This window comes from Anas platyrhynchos, chromosome 2 (genome assembly GCF_047663525.1).
Source record: "Anas platyrhynchos isolate ZD024472 breed Pekin duck chromosome 2, IASCAAS_PekinDuck_T2T, whole genome shotgun sequence".
Classification (NCBI taxonomy): Eukaryota; Metazoa; Chordata; class Aves; order Anseriformes; family Anatidae; genus Anas; species Anas platyrhynchos.
The window spans coordinates 72333811-72359846 of record NC_092588.1 but is presented as its reverse complement, the minus strand read 5'-3'; the positions used below and the strand labels follow the sequence as shown (position 1 = coordinate 72359846).

At 37.5% G+C, this 26036-nt stretch overlaps 1 protein-coding gene across 16 annotated transcripts in view; it reads right to left on the bottom strand.

Moving 5' to 3' along the window:
* Window positions 1-26036, bottom strand: part of COBL (cordon-bleu WH2 repeat protein) — a 159392-nt gene that overhangs the window by 77750 nt on the left and 55606 nt on the right. For 10 of the 16 annotated variants that reach the window (XM_072034913.1, XM_027451769.3, XM_038174013.2 and 7 more), the window contains 2 exons: window positions 24176-24270; window positions 20545-20628 (listed from right to left, as the gene is read on the bottom strand). In XM_072034913.1, the coding sequence (XP_071891014.1) occupies window positions 20545-20628; window positions 24176-24270 (179 nt within the window). Of the gene's footprint in view, window positions 1-20544; window positions 20629-20708; window positions 20817-20929; window positions 21059-24175; window positions 24271-26036 lie in introns of those variants that run through there. The other 6 variants (XM_072034914.1, XM_072034915.1, XM_072034918.1 and 3 more) reach the window with 4 other exon arrangements.

The window sequence follows — 26036 nt, the reverse complement described above, 5'->3', positions numbered from 1 at the left end:
ACATCAGCAATTTATTTTTTTTTTCCCCAAGAACAGAGACAAAAGTAAGAATACAATATCATAACAGAAATTATTTTTTTTATAATTATACCATGGGCAAATATGAAAAATAAGATCTAGAGCAGGGAGACAAATCCATCTACACAGTGACAAGAATATTTATGCCTGTTGCATGTTTAAACTCCATTAATGTAAACTCTTATTGATTTGCTGAATGATACCCCAGCTGGTTACAATTGGCCATTTAAAATGCCAGACATGTTATGTCAGATCTACTGCACAAATTAAAAGTTAGTCTGCTTTCTCTGAGATGATATTGAAATTCCTTATACTATCATTAAATTTGACAACACCAAAATTGAATCCAAGCTCCTTTGCTTCAAAACTGAAGCAAAATACTGTCATTGATGAGATTTCTTAGAGACTTAAAAAAAAAAAAAAAAAGAAAAAAAGAAAAAAGAAAAAGAAACCGCGACCACACAAATTTTCCCTTTTAACTGGCCACATTGAATATGGTTTGTTTTTTGTATTCCCTGAATCATCATATCACGATGGTACTTGCATACAGCCTGCAGCCAGAGAGCAAAAAAATCTTTTATTGCTCTGATTTTTTTAAATGAATTTTTATGCAATTTACTTTATGGTGGTTTATCATCTCATTCTCTGTTCATATTGGTAGGAAATAACCTGGTCATCTCTCTCAGTATTAAAAGAGAAGGACAACTATTTAATTTTTACGGCAGTAAATCATATGGGCATTATCATCTTGATTTTAGATATCTGATGAGGCTTTCGAGGTCTTACTGTAAAAGTTTTGAGTTATGTTTTGAAGTCTGTACAACTCCAACCTCACCTTACACTTGTGTAAGTCTATTTTAGAATCTAGCCAGCAATTCCAGATCCTTAAGGCTACGTGGTGAACATCAGAATACTTAGACAGCCAGAATCAGAAATGCCTAAAAATTTTCTCTCTCCTGTGCCCTTTCAGTTCTCCCTTACATGGCCAACCACATTTCTTCCATTTTAGTACCAAGTTTGTTAATCAGAAATCCTAGCAATGCCAGGTGCAAGGAGATCACCTACTTTACCAGGTCGTCTACTGTATTTCCCAGCACTGAAGTAGCACAACCCAGCTGTCCCTGCAAAGGTTACTAAAACCTTCCTATGACACAGGTCCACACTATCCACAATTACTGTGTTTTACTGCTTAACTGTCCTTAACATAACAAAATCTTTTTCCTTGTACTTTAAGTACAATTTCCCTTCTGAGAAGTTTATCTGATTCCTTCTTGTCCTCACCTTAGTAAGGTCATTCAATGCAAAATATCCCGATGTCTCTAGAGCTACGAGTGCAACTTTGGTTTATGTTTACTTTGCACCTCCTGTGGTGTCCAACCTCTTTGAAAGGGTAGAGAAAAACCTAGGTGATTGTTCTTTCAGCCTTTATAGTATGAAAGTTCCCACCTGGGAACTACAAAAGAGGAAGCCTCCAGGAGAAAAGTTTTCAGAAACAGTCAGAGGAAACTTAAGAGTGGGCTGCTTGTGAATTTCTAATATGAAATAAGTGTGGATATTATTTCAAGCCCCGTGCACTACACTGAGAACAAAGAGGGTGCCCAAGCAGAGAGCTTCCAAAAACCTTTTTTCAGTTTTTGTTAAGCCTTTTGTGTGTGAAGTAATCTTCAGAACTCCTTTGTCGCTTGGAAATCTGACAAGTATTGAATGAATATAGCAAAAGTCTCAAAACAGTTTATTACTTTTTTATGAACAGTGAAATATTTGAGTTTGATGCTTAGGAATATTATTTTTTAAATCAGATCATTAGTGGATTATAAAACATGGACTGGGAATACATGCATTCCAGCTAAACATAAACTTGTCTAAACTCTTGGAAATGCAAAAATTGGATGCAGTATAATCACACCTAACTGCTAATATCAGCATCACCTACTACTGCTAACTTCCTCAGTATTCAAGCAGTCTCAGATCACAAATTTAATCTCAGTTCTCCAAAGCTGAATGAACTATTGTGGCACATATAAAGCAGTGGAATATACGAATATACATCTATGAATTCAACAATGTGTATGTAATATTCAAGTACTTTGTTGAGATTGTCAATTTATATTTTTTCAGGATTTAATAATGGATGTGATTCCTCAGTATTTTGAGAATAGAAGCTTTCCCTGAAGTATGGCTCAATATAGGAATTTGCAATAAAACCTGCTGACTCTTCCATTCTAGCACCGTACTTCAAAACCTCTGGTGATTTAAAGTCCAGTATATTTACTCCAAATAATCTCTCCTTTTCCATTTTTCACTATTGCGATTTTCCCAAGCCACACGACTCTTCATGCTTAATGTAATTTTTGTCTACTTAAAACCACTCCTGTGTCAAAAGTAGCAAGAATTCATCCGAGAAAGTATCCCTGCTAGAAAGAAAAAAGCAGTCATATATCAAGGGAAATGGATGCAATGATTTCCTTCCATCACAGCCATACATGCAGATGAGGGAAGACAAGCTAACCTCATTTATGCTTGTGTGCTTGTATTACCTCTTCTGTTTAAGTGACAGTGTGCTGCAAATACATTACAAAAAAAAAAAAAAAAAAGTATATCCCAGCAGAATAGACAAAAATAAACTTTTTCGACAGGGGAGGGCAGACTCTATGTTTTCTAACTGGTGGACAGAGGGAAAGAAGGCAGAGCAATCTCTAAACATTCGCAGAAGGTGGGAGCAGGAACCATGCCTCCTGGTGATAATGGGAAGACCTAAGTGTATGAATCAGTGTTTGGGAGGCACACAAGAATTATTTGTGCCCTCTGATATCAGTCCAGACACTTAAGTCACTGCAGTAACAAACAAGCATGCACCCTAGGGCCTTGTGAATCAGAGCTGAGGAACTTGGTAAAAAGAAGGGAAAATATCTTGATTCAGAGCTCTTAGCATTGACAAGCCAACCTCAGTTCAGTGCAGTGAAAATGCACCTGCTGCAAGTCTTTCTCATGCTCAGTTTGTTTAGTTTCTACCACTGAGTGTCCTGTGAAGGATAAAAAATTATTTTGTTGAAATCTGAAGCTAATTAGTCACAAATGAAAGAAACTTAGGTTGCTGAACATTCTCTTCTAAACGAATGTGATCGGTAAAATAAGTAGGTGTATGTTCAGAAAAGCAAGCTTCAGCTCATAACCACACAAGCTGAGATATTTTCCACTTAATATTCCAGATATAAAGTACCTTCTGCCTTTCACCACACTCTCAATTTCCAGAAATACAACTAAAAATCTGTGAAACATAAAATTATTGGAAGATATTTCAACGTTGTTATAAATCTAATGACATCCACGAAACAGCCACAAGCTTTAGCATGCATGCGTTACATGCATATCTAATCTCACAAAATGCCACGTTAAGATAAAGGTGACATACAGATCACAGAGAAATCAGACACATTTATGCACAAGCTCCCAGAACACGTCAAATTCCTTCACGCCCTTCTTGTGCTGTGTACCTGATACCATCCAGCTAAATGCTTTTGATTTATTTATTTTTTTCCCTGGATGACAGATGTATTTTAAATAGCTCTACAATGTAAATATTCTTGGTGTTGTTTTGGATATGTAAATCCCAGTGAGACAAAACCATCATTAACATAGCACAAAAAAAAAATACATCAGCACTGTATATTTTCTGTGCTTTGTGGTAGTTTAATACAAAGTTTACTGTCCACCACTCTGGCAGGAGGTAGGACTGCATGCAGGCTGCAGAAGTGAATTTGCAAGTCAAGCTGAACCACGGGTGACAGTGTGATGCTGGCAGGTGCTTAGAATAAAGTTTCATTGCATTTCATACAAGTGTGAAACGTTTGATCTTGTCTTTCAGAAATACATAGACAACTTCGTGCCTTATTTGTTAGAATGCTGTCTTTTTCCTTCTTTAAAAAAAAAAAAATACTGTTTGGGGAAAATACCAGAATCAATTTATATACAAAACGCACCCTCTCAGGGCTGATTTACATCTTTCTGGTTAGACTGCTAAAAACTCATCTTCCACAAGTCCAACACTTTTTGTCACAACACATTGTCAAAATGCATCAGCCGATTAAAAAAAGACCGTATTTTGAAATATAGATTTTTCATAACTGTCAGAAATATGAATATGTAAAGGCAATATGGGGAAAAAGATTAAATTCAAAATATTATCACAAGGGAATGGCTAACAAAATAGTCAGCAAATTCAGCTACTAACATTATTTATCATTTTTTGGATGGTTGCATGCATATAAACTAAATAACTGTATCATTATGACAGATAAATGACAACATGAAAAAAATTCGTCATGTAATATGCCAAGCAATTAAAAAAAAGGGAGGAGGGGTAGAATAAACTATGAAGAAAAGGGAAGGTTTATCCAAGATAAAATGTCTCATCAAATGGGGATGGAAGATGGACTTGCACTGATAGATGTGGAAGAAGCTTGGTGAATTACAAAATGAACTGGGAAAAAAAAAAAACAAACAAAAAAACATGGAAAACACCACACGTCTCTTTTGGATATCTGTCCAAGTTGTTCAAAAGGAGAAGAGGAAGAAGTATTAAAGAAAATAGGAAGAAGTAGAAAGAAATAGGGTAGCAACAAAGAGATGGTCACTGCAGATAAAAATGAAGTGGGTATGTTCACCAGATTTGACCAGAGAGGAAACCCCTGCAGAAATTCAAACACAATAATCTGGAAAAGGAGAGGAGCAAAGCAAAGAGCAGAAGACTTCAGAAAATGTGATGATAGAGTACTGGCTCATATCCTGGAGAAGAAACAATGAGCTCAGGAGATTATGCACAACAGAAAACATATTCTGCAAGAAAATGCAATGATTGTTCATATGTTAGTCCAGGAAGATGGCAACGCTAATGCTCAGCTGTTGACATGAGAATGGTGGTGGTAGGGAAATCACATGAACAGAACTCAAACTGGTAAAGATTCAGCACTGAAAAGCAGAGGGAAGGGGGTGAAAATATGGATTCGTGAGTATGTAATAACTATTCCTGTGCTAGGAATTCAATGCATACAGACACGCAATGAGGCAGATTGGAAGAAAATAACCTAAGAAACATCTTAAAACCAACCAAAAGATGTCTACAAGTCAATGACAGACACTAGTGGAAAAGTACGTTTTAAATAAAGTAAAGGAGAAGTGAGAATTACAGAGGAAAATTCACATGGATTCTAACATTCAGTTCAATCTTCGTATAGAAAGGAGACAAAAATATCACAGCAGAAGGGAAACAAAAAGGAAAGAACATTTAAAAAGAGTCTGTTTACACTTGGCCATGGGAAGGCCATTAATAAATCTAGTGAGAACAATCTTGGAAGAATGAAGATGGAAAAAGCCAAATTTTTGTAAGTCTGAAAAGGCTGCTTTCTCCTTTCAGTTACACTTTTGCATTATTTAAAAATAGATGAGCTCAACCAAATAGTAAAGCACAACCAAGCCAAAAATCAAAATCTGTCTTTATTAATGGCCTGGCAACAGACTCCAGGAAAAGGGGAGTTCAAAAGGTCAAAGACCAACAACAGCAAAAAAGACATTTTCGTAATTTCCACTGGTGTTAAGCATTCATCAATCATAAATAACCGCAGAAAGGATCAGAGGTCCTAGGCAAAATTAATTCATCATTGCAGTAAGAGGTTATTTTTTCTAGGCTCAGTGATTCTTTTAAATCAATCAGCCAATGTGATCAGTCCATGGAAGATATAAGCTGCCATATTTGTGATATATGTCTTTATAAAATTCAAAGTATTTTGAAAAACTACCAAGAAGAACTTCCACTGCAATAAATTCTTTTAACATATAGGGGCTAGAGTTGAACATCTTCAGTATATTTTCACTGTAGATATGCCAATATATACTGGAGGAGGAGATGGAAATTTCACTTAAAACATACAATTTAAAAAATATCTGCTCTAATGCCTGTATAGCCAATTCTTACGGGACCAAAAATATGAATAAATCCTGGCATGAGTTTTTTGTGTATTTGTTTAGTTTCAAAGAAATAATTTCAATTTTTTACCAAAAGCATTTTTACGCCAGGTAAATTAAAATGAGTTCCCTCCCCCATTTTAATGGAAGTGGTGCCCCCTTCAGCAAATTTTACAGAGACAAAGAACATTAACAACTGATTCTCATCATCCTTCAGGACTGCTGAGCTTGTGACACATATGAATTTTGGCCTCTGAAAATCGTTACTTGGTAAAAATAGTATAGCTATTGATGAATGGAGAAAATCTGTACTGAAATTCAAAGGGAAATTTCCACTGAGATCTAGAGAACTTCTCTAAAGTCAAAGAAGTTGCTCTGATTTACTCAAGCTCAGGGAACTGGCTTCCAGTTCCAGTCCCTATAGTCCAATTCCCACACAAATACTTTGTTAATTTAGAATGAGGTTGTGCAACTACTTTTCCCTTTGAAGTCTATGGTAACTGTAGGTGTTTAGCTAGAGGGAGACAAATAAAATCATCCAACTGTCAAAGCAAATTTTCAAAAAGGAAGCTTTATAATTTTTTTAATGATAAAACTGCCAAAAATATTACTGCAAAACGATGCAACCTCTGAGGATTTTAAAATTTACATTAGAAGAACAAATCAGCTTCTGAACTCTGAATTTAGTGCATATCTTAACAGAAATCCTAATTACAGAGTCACTAGGAGGACTCTAGCAACATGAATCAGATGTCGACAGCCAGGAATTTTACTGTTTTAATTAGCCCTTTCAATTGTCTGTGTGCGCGCATGTGTACATAACCTGTGTGTGTATATGCATGTATATACATACATACACGGGTATGTACACACAAATTTTATTGCTTCAATTAGCTCTTTCAAATGCCTGTATACGTGTTTATGTGTGCACATACACATACTCAGATACAAAGAGCACAACATCTTGAGACCTAAACCTTAAAGGGGAACCCAAGCCAGCCCCCAAACTGTATCTGCGGTTTCCATGATGAGCATTTCTGGCAGCAAGTAATGGCACTGAAGCAGACCAGCCTTCTTTAAGGAGATATGACAGCTTGCTACTTAAGACAAAGACAAAAAACAAATTCACACAAGTTCACGCACACTATTTATCAGAAGGTTAATGATCAGGTACTGATGTCAATAAATCATTTTGATTTACAACAGCTGAATATTTGGTCCCAGTTTGACTGTGGTGGTCAGGAAATAAGAGTATAGTGGTGAAGAGAAGGTATAGAGACAACATTTTGTGGCTGGACAGTGGACAGAACACATCCAGGTGATACGCACATCCATCTTTTGTTTCAACATACTATAGATCAATACCTAGAGAAATTAAGCTTGTCCCATTAAAGTTGAAACATTTAGGTAGAAAATATACACACTTACATTCTGAAAAAGTCACAAGGATCTAAAAGTCAAAAGTCATTTCAGGATCTAAGTCTTGTAAAAGCCATAAATTTAGATTTAAAGATTCCTCTCCATTCTGGAGGACTCTACAAAGGCTATTCCCTTTAGAGAACAATCAAAATCCTCAACATGCTGCCAAAAATTACACAAATTCAATAACTGGGCACAGAAGCACAGGTTAAGAATGAAGAAGCAGATCTATCATTGAATTTTCTTAGCATCTTATTCAAACATGAGTTCAAATAATTTTGGCCTTTTAATCCTTCTTATTGTAAGCATTCATTATTATAGTTATAATGCTGATTTCTAAATAAAAGTCAAGATAGAATACAGGATACTGCAAAATGACTGGACGTACAGCTGTGGTGGAGCTCAAGCAACCGCCTTTTCCACTCACCCACTTTTATGTATATCATTTCATATTTCATCTTCCTTTGCAGAATACTATGGCCAACTATGTTTTTCCAAGTCTATAAATTCAGTACATTTTTCCTCCATAGCCTGACTCCAGAGCCTGACTTTTGATAGTCCTAAAAGACCAAATTTCCAACTGTGTATAACTTTGTTTCCTATGTGGATTTAGTGTGAAATACTAAGAAATTAAAGCACTCTGATTTATACGTTCACGTTGACTGGACTATTCCAAGCCATTGGAGTGCACTCCCCATGAAGGAGCCGTGGAAGAAATTTTTCAAGTTCAGCTCTGAATTTAAGTGACAGTGAAGTTAAAATCTGTGGAATCAGGTACAGCATATACCTACATTTGGACTTTCACCAGCACTGGGACAACTACCTCTTATAAAAAATTAGTGCTGAGAACTCTGCTTATTTCTCTGGGTATGCACTTCTTCAGATAGCAAAGAAAAATTTGCCTTTGCAACAAATTATTGGTTGGGGAAAGCCACTCCTTCCTTCACCACTGTTTGCAATTCATCTTCTGCAAGACTTAACTTGTTTACTTTGGGGTTTTCTCCCTCCCCAATGGGAAAATGTTCTATAAATTAAGCAACTTCAAGGGGTTTATCTGTGTCAACTGTCCATCAAAAAGGAGCTAAGTTCTTATGTTTTCAAAGAGGACAGTGAAGTTGCCAGCAGATCTTTCTCCATACAAAAGAGAATCTAAAGTAGCAGAAGAAAGAATGATTTTAAAATGGCCTAGTGTAGATAATGGCTAACAGCTTGTAAAAGACATGGTCTGAAGCCAATTGAAACCAGCAGGAATTTTTCCACTGGCTCTAGTGAGTTCTGCATCAAGTCTCCAATGGTCACTCTAACTTTACGATGCCAAAAGACAGTAACAATGTGATCTAAACTATGCTACCCCTTCTCCAGGATATCTTTTTCTTCAGTATATTCCCAAACTCAACGAAAATGACAACAATGCCAGAATAGAAACCACAGCTCTTATTTTTTAAACACTACATTTGACTACAGATACTGATACTTTAGTTTCTGCTGCTGAAGAAACGAAGAAATTAAAGCCCCTTCCAAAAATACATGCATTAATCGAATCACAACCAGTTGGCAAAGAGTTGTATTAGATGTGTTACCAAAATGCACATTATGAACAAAAAGCCTAAGGAAAGAGCACATGATTAGACACACTGATGTATAGCCTGGCTCTGTAACTATTTCGAGAGGGTTTAAAACAACAAAATGCAAGCACCCTCACCCCAAATGATGTTAAACAGAATTTGAACAAATTACTACAAAGCTAACAGACCCTATACTACTTTCACCCTCAGCATGATGCTTTCTTTTGATTTAATATTCAGCCACAGGAAATTAAAAGTAGGATAATATATTAAGACAGTACACAATCCAAAGCAAAAGCACTGCAAAGTCTTGAAGCCTTGTCTTTTCTTTGCACAGGCATAGAAGGAAGGGTTTTTCCTTAATTCAAAGAGGTTGCATTGAATTTTTTCTCCCAAAACATTTTTTTTTTGGTGGTGGTGGTGGAGGCAGCTTTGGAAAGGCACGTTGCTTTTAATTATCTACTAGTTAATGACTTTGACTGACTTGTACAATTGCCAATATTTTTAGTTGATATTGCCTTTCTGACCTGTAGCCCTTAAACTGGAACAAGGACCTTGTTTAACGTTTGTTAAATTTAGACGGCGCCACTATCCACTATTACCCCCCTCCCACCCCTGCTGCACTAATCTCCCATGCCAGCTGCTCAAATGTTTACATTTGAAGGGCTTTCTCTGTTTGTGCAGAAATGGTCTCTGCACAGTATCTCTCATCTGTACATTTGCCAGAATCAAGGCAAGAAAAGCCTCGCTGCTGGAATTCTTGATTAATAAATAGTCTTAAATGCTTCTTCTTCCCTTCCCCCTTCTGTCAAATCCATTGCCATTAGGTTTTTATAAGGCAAAACTCCATAGTGCTCTTTATTGGCCTGACTCTTGTCCTATGCAAACAACTGTAAATCAGAACAAGCTCCATTTGGAGTCTATGAAATTACACCATCTCTGTGCTGAAACTGGGAGAGATCAAAATCAAGACGTGTACCTGAACATTTGCTGGGATGGGAAGAAGAAAATGTTATAATCAGAGGAGGGAAACAAACCAACGGCACTAACAGCCATAAATCTTATGCTAATCTCTCCATCTCTCGTTGGTTTGCTTCAGAGTGGCTGTACAGCTCACGTCCTAGACATCAGTTCCACCCGGCTCTCACCGGGTCACCAAGGTGCTGAACCAGCAAAACACATGAACAGGTGCTCAGGATGACACTGGAAAAGTCAATGGGTCCACCTCCTGCACCGACTGCTCATCATCAAGCTCTCCAAGGCTATGTCTTGCTATTTGCCTTGATCTCATTTCCCTTCTTCTGGCTTTCCAGGTGACCATTTTTAAAGCCAGAAATACTTTCCCCAGTTTTCCCAAGTACTTTGAGAATGGCTTAAAAGTGTAAATGACAAACACAACAACAAAACCAATCAATCAAAAGGCAACAAGAAAGTCATCTACCTGTAGGTATCACAACTTCACGCTATGCAAGTCTTCACAAAAACTGACCACTATTTGTTGCTCTCCTTTCCCTCTCCCACTTGACTCCCAAAATGCTGCCATGTGAACTCGAAAGAAAAACTAAACACAGGAAGGTAACAGAAAAAGCAAAGTCTGAAATTACTTGTAATCATTTCTGTTAAACACAAGGGGGAAGATCAGCATTGAAGCTACAAGTAATAAAACCTAATTTAGCAACTGTTTATTAAAAAGAAGAATGTGAAACAGCTACACAGACTGCAGGCATTAGAAGGTCTCTTGCAGCAATTAACAGCTGAAGAGCACACACGGAACTGAAAGTTATACAGTCCTTGCTTCATATGCACAACTCCTATTTGAGTTAAAGGGAGACCTGCAAGGCCTGTGAAGACTTATGTAAGTTTGACTTTGCATGAGAGAACTAAGCCACAAAGTTCACTTAGGAAAACTCCCCCATCAAAGTGAAATGTATTGTGTCCTGTCAGCAAATGTTGTTTTGCAAATCCTCTCTCACCTGCCATAAGATATTATTGAGACATATGGTTTCACACACTACCAAGCAGCTCAGTTTTGCCAACGAACAATAATGCACAGAACAAATATGTGTGGAAATCATGAGATCATCTAATTAAAAGAAATGTTATTGTTTGCCACTACTTTTAATGAAATCGAGTCTTTGCTGTCCACAGAAGAGGCTGGAAAAGAACCAAATCCTATTAGCGCTCATGCCTCAGAAATTCTTTGCAAGAGAAGAGAAATTATACCTTAGCCAGTGTTGAAAATCTTCGCTGTATCTAAAATCTGTATATGCTAATAGGATATTTTAGACTAGTATAATGAATCTATGGTTACATGTGATTCAGATTATGCCACTACAAAAACAGGTGTTACTGTCTGAAAAAAAATTTCCATTGTGTATTAGCAACATGGAGTCCATGACATGCAATTAGCCATTCCTGATTTCATCTAGTAAAGGGCACTGGCATAAATACACACTAATCCTTTCATTACAGTAGTTACATTTGGAAAGCTTTAGAAGAAATATTTTGGATATCCATCATTAAATCAAACAGAAATGTACTTTGCAATGGAATTAATAATTCCCTGACTCATTCCCAGACCATCCCAAACTTAAACACAAAAAGCATTTTATGTACACAGAAATATGTGAAATCCCTTTTTAAGTAACTACATTTCTGCTTATCCAAATGCAGAAAAGCCTGATTCTTGGATAAACTTTTATTTAAAGGTGGTATTTTCAACACCACTGCATGCTGGTCAGTTACACTAAGAACAATAAGCTGAATAAATTATGACCAAAGATGAATTACAAGGCTATTATACACTATTAAGGGTCTCTGTTAATATTAAATACCAAGGAAGCAAAGCATGAGTGGTTGAGATGTCACTAGAAAAATCTCAAATGGAATTTAAGTTTGTCTTTGTTTTGTTTTTTTAATGTCCCCTTATTAATGTAAATTAAAAGCCATCAGCCTTATTAACTGCTGCTTTATTCTATTTTTTTTTTTTTTAAGTGAGTTAACTTCAAAACTTTTCAGTGAAATCAGTAACAAAAGATGAATCAGACATAAAAGGATTTGGGTGGTTAAGGGTGTGTCGTAAGGTCTTAATTAAACATCCGAGGGAGATATCTGAGCCAACTTACGCCAGCCCGACTAGGTACATCCACACAACACAGAAGGATGCCATGGAGCCCAGGTCTGGAAGCTCAATTGCCTCACACATCTGGCCAGCCTAACTTACTGCGTTCTTGTTAGCTTGGGCCTCTCCAAGTCACACCTCTTTGTGCTTTCCCTTCAATAAGCCTGACACATATCCTTATGATGTGCTTACTCCCGGCTTTGGTGCCTGAATTCTGCTTCTGGGCATGCTGAGCATGAAACTGCTGAGAAACTATGCTGCTAACCTCCTGCCTAAACTCCTAACCTCCACTGGGATCCGTGAAGTTGGCAAGTCTCTCTGTCTTCGTCAGCAAAGGGGCTTAATCCAAGAGGTGAGCACAAGGCACAGCTAAGAAACCTGGCTCCAAACAAATCCTAACTGCTGGAAGAGGCAGCTATTGGATTTCTCTTCTGTCTTGTCCTCCTCATCCATCCATCCATCCATCCATCCATCCATCCATCCATCCATCCATCCACCCACCCATCCACCCATCCACCCATCCACCCATCCACCCACCACTTCAACAGTTCAGCAAGAACATGGGAAATCCAGGTTCAAAACTTTATTCTAGTTAGGAGGAATCAAACTTCCTTCTCTCCGGAGCAGACTGAGATTATGCTCTGTTCAAACACACAAATACGCTAGAAGAAGAGTGAGACGAGGCCACTCATCCCAGCAGTGAACAGCAGCCATTTGGCTCCCCTGCTTCTAACTTCGGTGACAACTTACTTGCTGGATCCAACATCTGCTTAGCATAAAGCATACAAAAACATCTCTGGCGCTGGCACTGGAACGCAGAGCTGCCACCACACTTAAGTTATTTTGTTACTGGTCTGAATAGTTAAGCTTGCTCTTGGTCTGTCTTTCTGAGTCACTGAATATTTGGGTATTTTTACGAAAGGGTGCTTCCCACATCAAGAATACCTCACAGCTTTGTTCCAAGCATCTCTAGCCCAGCAAGTATTTTGGTTTTCATTACAAAGGAGGAAATAATTCTCTCAATAATGGTCCTGAGAGAGATAGATTGGCTGCTGTCTCCAAAGGCACAGAAGGGATCCAAACTTTGATCTCTCGCATTATGGCTAACAGTGGTAGGTGGTAAGTTTTTAAAGTAAAAGCCTTAAACTCAAGATTTCATCCAGAGTAGAGGCCGGTAGCAGATACACAAGATGGTCAGAGTTTAACATGCAGCTCAAGTGTTGATTTTGGTGGCTTCAAAACTCAGCAAATTAAACTCTGATGCTTAGATCCAGCGCCCTACATAGCTAGAGAGCTTTTCCTTCAAAACACCCTGCAGAAGCCACTGGTGGAACAGAATCTTCAGAGTTGCCCTTTCACCAGCAGCAACTAAGGGAGAAGAATGACACAACTCCAGTTTTTAAAGATGTAGCCGTTTTCTTATTACCTGGTTTCATCTATGACAAGCAGGCAAATGCAATGCACTGTAGTGATTTTACTCTGTACCACACAACTTTATGTAAAGATGCAACTTCTGGTGATCACCGACTACATGACAATCTTTATTTTTAACAAAACCTTCACTGCTGCCAAAAAAGTGACCTGTGCAAACCCTGCACTCTGAAGTGGAATGGAGGGAAAGAAAGTCCAGCCTAAGTGATTTGTTACCAAATCTCATGATCTTAAGCCACTTTTGTGTGGTGAGGGAAGGAGCTGACAAGTGATTCCTGAATGCATGAAGTTGGCAGCATTTGGTTGTACAAGCTAAGAAGCACAGCCAGAAGATGGGTCAGCCAACATGTCTCTTCGCAAGAGTCTGTTTTCAATAGCTTGTAACATTATGATGCTTTAACCAGAGCTGCTGAGACTTTCCATTCCAGGTGTCTGCCTAAGGCTATTTTTTTTTTTTTTTTGAGACAAAGTAGTTCAGCTGGTTCTGAGAACCAGACTTCTTTTACACTCCACACTAACTCCAAGGACCTTTTCTTTGAAGAGGTCTAGTAACACCATGCTTTGGAGCGAGAACTTGAAGGCTCATGGCAAGCAGCCACTGTTCCAAGCTCTTGCCTTCTGCTATCACATAACTGAAGAAAAAACTGAAGGCATTATGTTAAATATATGAACATATCTATGATTCACATAAATGAAGACAGTGGATCCTGTAAGTGCACACCACATAGCTGCATCTCTTCAGCAGACATAACTCTTGATGAAAGGCACCTAATCCACCTAATCCATCCTTCTACTCCAAGACAGAATCAAGTATGTGTAGCTCAACCCCAGGATATTTTCGTAGGTTTTGCAGCCCAGATTAGGTGATAAGTATTTCACAGTCTCTTAAATCCCTTCTGAAACCTCCACACAGTCAGAATTATTTCCCAGTTAGATTTTCATCGCTATATATAGAGCAAATTACTTCTTCCCCTGCCCTCAGTGGACAAGGAAGAAAAAAAAGTTGATAACTGTCTTGTTTGCTACCTATCTGAATTTTGTGAATGCCAGTTACAAGACTGTTGAATCTAGCAAAGCTCAACTACTCAGCAAGAAAAGTTAACAACAAAATGTTTTTTTTTTTTCCAGAATATCAAAGGACATCAAAATAAAACTGACATCACTAATGTGATGGCAAATCTCATCTTAGATAATTGGTATGTAATAAATCTATTTTTCTTTTAACCATGTAAAACTTTGCACAAGGGAAAGCATTTTTAATTATGCTGCATCTTCTTGAGTGTGATTCTCTGTTAACCACCTCTACTGGCTTATGGGCACCCTGTAACAGAAGAGTGATGAGGACAGACCAATCTGTTGTAATGTTTAGACAACTCTCCATACTCATGTTGGGTTTTAAACTTTGCAAACAAAACTACGCTAAGCAAAATTGCTTCAAAGCTATATCACAAATCTATGCCTTTGACGTCATTGCTCCGATATCTCTAACTGTGTAAAATGCAATAGAAGTATCCCAGGATTTGACCCTGCAAGTACAAATAAATGCAGACAACGTCCTAAGCACTGCCAGGAGACCAAGAAAAAAGAATACAGATCTAAAGTGAATGCAATTGTCAGAAATAAAAAAACATATTAGAAGTAGATGTCTACTCACTACCATTTAGATGCCATGAACAATATTCTCATTGCTACAGCTCTTACTATCTGGCTACATGAGGTGAAATCCTAAACAGCAAAGATGATATTCACTGGTCACTTGGAGACTGAGATGGTTGAAAAGAAATCACGTTTTCTTTTATGTTTGCATAACCATACTTGATCAGCCTCCAAGCACTTCTGAATTTAGAAAGTGCATCATGAATAACTCCTGCCAGCTCTGAGACATCATAGTTAGAATATATTAAGAGCAAACAAGGCCCTGAAAAAGTAAATAATAAGTTTTTTAAAACCTTTTATAGGGAAAATAGCTATTTTGACCATTTAAGAAGTGACTGCCAAAGTTACTAATGTACCAGAAGTCTTCAAGATTTGTTTTTAAACTTTAGGGCAGTATTTTTCTTCTGGATTGATGACTTTGTTTTTTGTATGGGGACTGGTATGTAAATCAAAGAAAAGCACAAATAAATAAAAAAACAACACCAGAAACAACAACGACAAAAAAATTATACATATGTCCTAAATGTATCTGAAAACTGTTTGAAACCCAAAAGTACTTTTTTTTTTTCCTGGATATTTTTGTTCGTGAGCATATGTAATAATGGCCATGACAGATTCATTAAGCAGAGAACTACTAAATTAGCTGCTTCACTGAGGTTCAGTGATTCTGAGTAACATATTAGTGATTCTGAGCAACATATTCAGTCATACATATACCAAAGACTAGATTTTTAAATATGTGCTGATGAAAATCTTCTAATACTGGTCTGCTGAAATCGTGTTTGAACTAGAGAAACCTTATGTGATAAGACTTTGTGCTGAAGTTTCAAATCCTCTGATAAGTGTCCCTGGCTGTACTTTTAAATATTTTTTCCCAAGCTGATTTATTACATAAACAAATTCCACATCAGAGATACACGTCGTTCAGCACTTGGGATGTGTTTTTTTCACTCTTGATTTATGAAAACACAAAGGCCCCCAAAATAAAAAGAGCTAATTTTAGTAGTGTGTTCCAAGTTATCAGGTTTCATCTTGATCAACTGTTCACTTGAGGACAGTGACACCAAGTGGCAGAGATGACAAACTCCTCCTTTCTTTCCCAGTTCTCAATTGCAGCTGAGTCCGTCTTTGACGCACAAAAAAAAATAGGGTTAACTGTGCTGCAGCTTCCAACTGCTTCATTTGTATGTTGCATTTATACAAGCTGTTCTGCTTAGCATAAAATTGGTACAAATTAAAAGAAGAGATTTCTGCTTTGTTTACAACATACCATTAAATTTCAGATCCATTCTGAAGACTGTCATGAAAAAGACTTTACTTCCATTCTTACCGTCTCTGCAGTGTTAAATTTTTCTTTTATCTTTTTTCCTTTATTTTTGCTGATACTGTAAGTGTCCTTTCATCTCAGCATAACTGTTGACTTTCCCATCTCGATTTTGAAAATCAATTTCTTCATCAACAATCAACATTTTAAAAGCATTAATAATTAAAAAACTAATTATAAAAATAAAGAACTGAGGATGTTCTGGTGTATATAAGGGGAATATAACTTGTTCTTCAATAAATATCAAAGACTTCCTAATTCTTATAGCTTTATTCTATTCCTTCATATTCCTCAGTTAAAAAAACAAACAAAAAAAAAACAAACAAAAAAACACGCTAACTCTAGAACAGTCATTACTTTTTCTACTTTTTTTTTCTTATTTTTTTCTTACATTTTTCAGTGCACATTACCACCATATAATAGTGAAAAAAAGTATTTAAACAAGGAATACCAAAGTTCTTTATCATGCCCACAACTCATCTGTACTTCACAATTTGCCTATTTCCATATAGGCAAGAAAGATTTTCCTGATCCAGACAGTGTAACTCCTTGCACTATGCTGAAGACAATCTTTGAAAGGCAATGCCAAAATATTTTCGTTTCAAAAATTACTCTGGAACTTTGGTTTTAATTCCTGCGCTGCAATGCAAAATGCTTTCAAGATGACCTACAACAGTGAAAAAAAAAATCTGAAGGACCGACTATTCAGTGGATAAGAAATTGGCTGGATGGCCACAGCCTGAGTGTGGTCAAGTCCAGGTGGAGGCTGGTGACAAGTGTTGTCTCTCCAGGGTCCATCTGAGGACCGATGCTGTTTAAGATCTTTATCAATGACATATACAGTGGAATCAAGTGCACCCTCAACAAGTTTGCGGGTGACACCAAGCTGAGTAGTGCAGTTGATACACCAGAAGGAAGAGATGTGATCCAAAGGGACCTAGACAAGCTGAGACCACGTGAAATGAATGAGGTTCAACAAATCCAAGAGCAAGGTGCTGCACCTGTGTCAGGGCATTCCCAGACATGAGCACACACTGGGAGAAGAGCTCATTGAGAGCAGCCCTGCAGAGAAGGACTTGGGGGTTCTGGTGGACAGAAAGCTCGACATGAGCCAGCAGTGTGTGCTTGCAGCCCAGAAGGCCACTGCATCCTGGGCTGCATCAACAGAGGGGTGGCCAGCAGAGTAAGAAAGGTGATTGTGTCCCTTTGCTCTGCCCTTGTGAGGCCCAACTTGGAGTACTGCGTTCAGGTCTGGGGCTCTCAATCATAAGAAAGACATGGAGCTGTTAAGGCAGGTCCAGAGGAGGGCCACAAACATGATTAGAGGGCTGAAGCACCTCTCCTGTGAAGAAAGGCTGAGAGAGCTGGGGATGTTCAGCCTAGAGAAGAGAAGGCTCTGGGGAGACCTCATATTGGCCTTCCAGTACTTGAAGGGGGCTTGTAAAGAAGATGGAGAGCAACATTTTATGCAGGCAGATAGTGGTAGGACAAGGGGGAATGGTTTTCAACTAAAAGAGGGGAGATTTAGATCAAATATTCAGAAGAAATTCTTCACCCAGAGGGTGGTGAGGCACTGGCACAGGCTGCCCACAGAAGCTGTGGGTGCCCCATCCCTGGAGGTGTTCAAGGCCAGGCTGGATGGGGCTTTGGGCAACCTGGCCTGGTGGGAGGTGTCCCTGCCCATGGCAGGGGGTTGAACTGGGTGGTCTTCCAAGGTCTCTTCCAACCCAAGCCATTCTATGATTCTGTGAAACCACGGAATGGGAAGCCTCTACTGCATGACAATTTGCAAGAAGTCCTGTCTTACCCCATTAAAATTTCTTCTATGTAATGAGATCTACATGTATATTTGACATACATGGCCATGTAAGATACCATTTAGTTTGAGTAAGGATACTCAATTCCCCTGAAGTATATAAATGAGACTACAATCACTGGAATAAAGAATTACTCAGAATGACTGGGGGTCTCAAAGTCCAGCCCATAAGGAATTGCTAAACTGAATTTTAGAAGAAGTGCCTTCATTGGAATTTCCAGATTAATTTTATCTTAACATATGTTAAGATACGTATGTATCGGACGTATGTTTATACAACTGATCTATGCTAGCTGTCTATGCCGAGTTTACAGTATATTAGAATTTTTTTCCACCTAAGATCTCACAATTGTTTACCTTTTTCTTAAAGCCCATCTAGCCTGTTTGAAGGATTCATGTCCTGAACTGCTGAGAGAATCAGTTAGACTTATTTTATACATTCTCATCAAACTTTTAACAGAATAGTACAGAATTAAATTGAACTATTTAAATACATTCATTCAAGTATGTACTTATGACTTAGTAGGATCAGTGCTCAAACAAAAGTGTCAAGCCAGAAGTTGAAGATATAAACACTGAACAATGGCTACATTGTTCTTGAAGATTAATTGCTCTTAAGAGGAAAGAAAAAAAAATCCCTGACCTGAAGGTGTTGATGTAGCTGAATTAAAAGGTAATGCTTTTTTACCTCCTACTACAAGATCCCTTTGGTCTCTAATCTCTATTGTTTGTGCTTTCAAAAGACAAAAGTTACATTGTTTTGACAAGACAGGTTTGAACATTTTTCATCAATGACAAAGGAAAAAAAGGTCTTCATTTGTAATTTGCCCTATGAGATTCCCTACAAAAATTAAAAAGAAGCATCCCTCTCTCTTCTGAGGAAGCACCACACACTAGTATAAAAGACAGTTCAGCATATTTGAACTACCTTCATCATATCTTCACTTGGAATCGCTCTTCTTCCTCCTCCTCATCATAGCTGGGTATTAAGACACTGAGATTAATGTTTAATGGCAGCGAATACAACAGATATTTTATTTTTTGTCAAGATTATGAAGGTTTTTGTAGACTTTTATCTCATGTATTTCAATTACTGACATGACCTTCTACTATAACTTTATATCAATAGAGACTTCAACAAAACAGTCTTTTTACAGTGTCACCCAAGTTTTTGGTGTCATACACCACTTTCTAACTTTTGTACTCTTTCATATAAGAAGGCTTCACAGATTTGAAGAGTTAGGTGTTTTTTAATCTCACAACCAATCATTTCTCCATCTATTTCCCCATTCTGAGTTCTTTCATATAATTTTTATTCTTCTTCTTCTTTAATTTGGGTTCTGTTTTATCACTCCTCCTCCATTTTTTTCTGTAATTTTCTGTCACTCTTCACCCTGAGTAGTGATTTGCACATTTTGCGGATCAGCACTCTTTCTCCAAATATTTGTTTGTAAAATGGGGATTCAGATCTAAGTCTCACATTTCAGGCTTCTATCATGTCATCAACACAGTCTTCTCCAGGTTTTGAAAACATAAGAAAGAGCCAAGTAATAATAATAGTAATAATAATTAAAAAAAAAGCAACAGAAAGACACCATGTTTATTATGATTACAAATCCAAAAGAACAGCCTTACAAAAATATATAGGATTCACACTTCCTAATTATAAACCTAAATCCTGGTAGTTTCATAGTCTGACAGGAACTTAAAAACCTTTCGAAATGTGGTTCACAGGATTTTTGTGCCCCCAAACCTACTCATGTATGTAACAAAACCCCCTTCTGTTATCAACAGTATTTAAAACAAAAGTATTCTCCATCCCCAGCTACTTGAGAAACAACTTGAATGCTGCCATGCGGAAAGCAGACATATAAAGGGATAAAAGAGAAAGGTGTGGCTTTATAAGAAATGTCACAGATAAGGCACATAAACACATGCTTGCATCAGGCACTGTTTGGAAGTCACAACTACGCCCTTGTTTTTTTTGCTTTTTTGCTCATGATTGCTTAGAATTTAACTTTGAAAGAAACATGATTTATAATTAAGCTAGCAAGAGTTTTATCTGAAGAAAATGCATTGCACTTCAAGATGTGAACCCAGGTAACTAAGCTAGGAAGTAGGCTATTTCTACTTCTACTTGGCTAAGCACTGGGAACAGCAGTGGGTTCTGGCTACTCAAACTGGAGGATCTAATAGGAATGCAGTAGCATCTACAGGCCACATAAGTACTTACATCCAAGCTTCCTTCACTTGTAGATGTAGAACTAAAAACATCCTCCTCACCATAATCTCTGTTCATCCTCAAGTGTTCTTCTGTCTGCAACAGAAATAAGTATCCTACACAGAAGTAGCAAAGCAAAGAAAACAGCAGAAACATGCCACAGCAAAGCACCAAACCTCATTATGGAACCAGGATGAATTGCTGCAGTAGCATTAGATCTGATTGCTGAGAAACACTGAAGTAGTCTGCAACATTTTTCTGATGTAGGCAAGGCCCCAAGAAATCTATTAACAGGAGCATATAAGAAAATAAAACCAGAACAATTCTAAGGCAAAGAAAACAGGTAGCAGCAAGCAGGTCCTGCAGCACCAAGGGCCAGGCTGTCATTCTCCTATACCTGCAGAGACAGGGTTGCAAGCACAGAGCTTCTTTTCCCCCCCATGTAAATGACAGGACTGCTTCAGATATCCCTCTCAAGCCTGGATCCCATGATCACCTGCAAAGGATCTCTGCACTGCTGTATCGCTTAGCAGTGCCAATTTAATCTTGATTTAGCCTCAGGCACGTGGCTACATTTCACATCAAAAAGATATGGGGTTCATGCCACCTTTATGTTTTTTATGCCAGCTCCAGGAGAACAGAGGGTAACTGATCCAGCATAAAATTAGAATAGACTGAAGATGATACCTTATCTGGCATTAAGCCTGTAAGCACAAAGTTAACCAAAGAAATACCTTCAATCAGTTTGTACCAAACATGAGAATAGGTTTCTGCTTTTATTCTGTGTCATGGTGTTTCTCAGACAGCAGAAAAAAAGTACTCTAAAAGCTAGCTCTAGTGTATTGTCATACCATGATTATTGCCTTCAGCGAGCTCAGAAAGCAAGTATGTGTGTGGGCATGGAAATCTGAGTGTGGGCCTATAGAGTGGAGTGACACTTGATCCCAGACAGCTTGCAACACAGGCTAGTGCTCTCTTCTTCCCTTGCAAAAGAAGTCGTCTTCCCTGTAAATGTATGCGACTCTACAGCACGCCCTGGGTTCAAGACTTTGGACAAGTCTTGCCAGTAACTAGTTCTAAAATAGAGACTACACACGGCCCCATGCGGTGATTCTGTCTTTGTGTGTGTATGCAAACGACGATGCAAACAAAAAGAAATTAAACAAGTAAGCAGAACCGACTGAAGTCTTGCAGAGGAGTAAAACTCTAAGGGAGTAACAATTAAAAACAGTTTTGGAAAAAACCTTCTGGGCCTGCGTGTGTGTGTTCTGAAACCACAGCACATCCCCCTATACAATCCCTTCATAAACTTATTAAATCATTTCTTAAAAGAAGTTAGTTTGCCCCCATTCTGCTAACTACATCTGTTCAGCAGTTTCACTGTTGTTTTGTCTAGAAATCTGCCATAATACTGAGCCAGATGTATTACGGCTACTTAACGCTTGCTCTTGTGTGCTGCACAATTCTTCAGTTTTCAGTAATTCTTCTCAATATTTGGGCTCAAATTGCTAGAGGTTCATACTGGAAAGGTAATGATGACTTCCTTGCAGGTCTAAATAAAACTGTTGTTTTAATCCCTCTTCCTATAGACTATTCAACATCTGAAAGTAAGAGTTCAATAAAGACATCATCATGAAAAGTCAATTACCTTGTCAACCAGCAAGACTTGTCTGACAGCAAGGCTTACACCTCCACTTCAGATTTACAAGTTGTTCCTCATACTTGTTTGAACAGTTCTTACTACCTACCAGGACAAACATTACTTGTACATTATTAATCGACCCTCCGTATCTTTAACACTTATTAAAATATATCTTTAAAAAAGCAACCTCAGAGTATGACCTCCTGTGTCTGACTTACAAGCATGAGAAAGAAGAGAGGGGGTGGTGTATAAAAGAATAAAGAGTTTGTAATCTCTAGGACACTCATCCCAAACTCAGCTGTGAAAAAAACACTGCAGTAACCACAGCACTGGCAGGCTTCAAAGCTGTTTTCCAGTGTTGTAAGTGAAATTATTCTATAAGCTAAATCTGAGCTGCTTCTGGAATTACAACTCCAAGAGCAGACACTTCATACCAAGGTTCAGTAAAATGGGAACAGAGGAACAACTTGAACACAGTAAACTTCATGCTGCAATACGTTCAGTTCCTCCAGAGCAGCTACAGCGCCATGGCATGCCCTAGAGGCTTGTGCTGAGCTCCTTTGCGATCTAGATTCTTCCAAGCAGATGCTGTATTATTACTCTAGTTATGCTTTTGTTCCCTGCTAAATGGGAAATAATTTCTTACAGAGGATAAACACACAAAACTGACTCACTTACTATCTCATAAAATACAGCTCTGATGCATCATCCTTCATAAAATGTTAAGAATAGATCAGCATCCATGTTTGACCAAATTTTTCAACATAGTGTCGATACAGTGTCCACACAAGAAGCCATTGCCTGATAAAAACACTCCAAATTTGATCATAATAAAAAGGGCTGAGAACTAATAAAAATTTTGGAAAGCTTATACAGTTTTAAAAATGTGACTGAAGAGACTGGAAAGGTTAAATGTAACACTGGTCCATCAAGGAAGCGTACGTTACTTAGTACCAGTTAACCTGATTTCACTGCAAAAGCCTTAGAAAGCTTTTAAAATAAGACAAAAGAAAAATGCTATTTTACTCTGACATTCTCAAGTAATAAATACTTTATAATCAAATCATTTGACACAGCAAATTATAGTGAAGGAAGTAAAAAGTGTGAAGTTAAAAGTGTAGTATGTTCTTGAGCTAGAAATTTTTACTATATTTAATTTCTGCAATGTGGCACATATTTTTCAAAAAGGCATCTCAATAAATTCTAAGATCTACAGAGAATGCATAAACATTATTTTCTAGTTTTCTCCTTATAAAGTCACCACCACATCTTCTTCTCTAATTGTTTAAAGTTATTTAAATTTAGCAACTCTAATTGTATCTTGAGTTTAGTTGAAGCAAGTTTTTATACAAACTTTCTTTTTTGAATTTTCTAACTCCAATTTAAAAACAAAGTTAAAAATGCCCAACATGCACCGCGGTGGACACTGATCCTTCAGTTTATTACTCCTTTTAGTACTGTGAGCTTTCTTCTACACCTAATTCACCAGTTTTACAGACTGGAGATGGCAATAACGCAAAAGTACAGATTACTGAAAATATAAATGCTTTAAAACAAAGTATCACACACACACACAAGAGTTAATAAGACACTTCTACTTGATATGTAGACTAATGTGTTCTATATTGCATCAGTTCCTTCATAAATGCTTTTTTTTTCCTCTTCAATCTGAGCGCTACTAATAAGTGGATATAAGTTGGTTAAAACTCCTGCCTTTTGTTGCTACCTCCTGAAGTAACAGCATTTTAAAAAAATAAAATTAAGTGGTTAATATGCCCAACTCCTTGAATTAGTAGCTGAAATCCCCATTAGACTGTACTGATTAACTGTAGTTTATGCATCTGCTAAAAGATGACTCCATGAAGGAAAAAAAAAAAAAAAAAAAGCAGAACAAAACCAAATCAACAACAACAGACCCCATTGCCCAGAGACAAAATACCAAAATACATCTGGAAATAAATCAATTCTCTTTATCAAGGTAGTACATTGATAAACACTTACCTTGCTGTTGTTTCTATTAGCTTTGAAAAATCCCAGAAACCCTTTCTTTTCTTTTTCTACTGCATCACTGCTTAGCGAAACACTTCGACTTGGTTCTGAAACAATTACAATAGAAGATTTTTACATTTCTGCAATAAAGATCAGTATTTTAATACATTCTGGGTTAATGCTGTATTTTTATAAGCTGGCGATGTTATGAACTGCAGTATCTAGTAAATGTCAGATCCTGCGCTTTCTTTTTCATCAGACTTCTATTTGCACCAAGTTTGTTCCCATATCCAGTGAAGTGAAATGGAATAATAAAGTCATAAACTTAGTAAATTTTTGATCACAATTTAGTACTCCTCAGGATTGTCTGACCCCCTCGATCTCCCTACAACTTCCCCCTCATCAGCTCAGCTGGATGAGTGATGTGATAAGGTCATACCTTATGGGGAACAAACATTAGTTTGACATTTGATATACAGACTGTCAAACTCAATTTTATTTTATTTTTTTAAATGAACACTGCATAAAGCTAGAGAGATTTATTCTCTTTCAAGAACATCAGCATATCCCACTAGCACAAAGAGTTTAATGCAGAAAAGTTGCGTTCTCTTTTGAGTATTTACTTGTTTAATAACAATTAATAAAGCATACAAAATAACTTGTTTCTTGACATAAAAGTCTTCACATACACGCAAAAAAAAAAAGACAACTTTATCCCAGAACTTTGGTAAACTAACTTGCATTTCACACAAAGCACATGATTTTCACACAGGATCACTTGCACATCCATAACATAAGGTGTTAGAAGGTGTTATGCACATAGAGTAGTTCAAAGCACAATGGAAGGGTAGAGGTGTTGAACCCTGGGGAGAACAGGGAGAAACTATCCCTAAGAAAGACTGCAACTCCATTGCAAAAAAAATAAAATACCAGTAACACGTTAATACCTTCCTCAAATATGAAGCACTGCCTAAGCTCATTCACCAGAAACTTCTATTTTTCTACTCAGGGCTGGGCTGCACCTGGATGTGGATCGTGATTGCCTTGCTCAGCTAGTCTTTGACAATGACCAGTAACAATCAAAGGCTCGTGTAAGCCATGATAGTAACTGCTGATATCAACAGTTTGATGGAAATCTCAATGGAATTGGGATCTTAAGCACTCTCAAAACAACAAGCATATTTTTTTTCTGAAATAAGCACAGCAGCTATTCACTTTAGCATCATGCTCTGTATAAGAAGCCACAGCATGCAACGACTTAAGAAAAAAAGCACTGGCTTCGGTGAAGCCATGAGGGAACAGGCCATGAGTTAAGATTCACTCAATGTCTGTCACTGTTTGCTTCCTACCTGAAAAGTTATAGAAGTTATTCACTGTTTTATTTTGGTTATGTTGTATTTACTAGTAGCAATGCAAAGAAGTAACTAATCAATCATTCTTCTCTTGAGGATAATTAATTTAACTATAACAGATTTAGTGGAGGAAAAATATATTAAATATACACCTTTTCTGTATAACTGGAAGCAGAAGCACAAATGTCATCTAATCAAACCCTATTTAGCGTAGTAGTTCAGAAGTCAGCATCTACCCAGAGTTATCCAACATGCATGCATACGTTTAAGTTTGGTATTAAAATGCTTCATTACAAGTAAATTGGAATTAGTGGAAGATCTCATGGGTCTCAAAATACTTTGTCTCCACTACTATAAAAAGTTTCAATGGAGAAGACTTGAAATTTCAGTATTCCTGATATTCAGCTAATCATGTTTTAGGTAACAATAAAAGGCTTGGAATCTGCATAGAAGCATACTACGCCAGACAGTGGTTAAATGTCAGGATTTGTTAATTGTTGGTATTTTGATGGACAACAGTT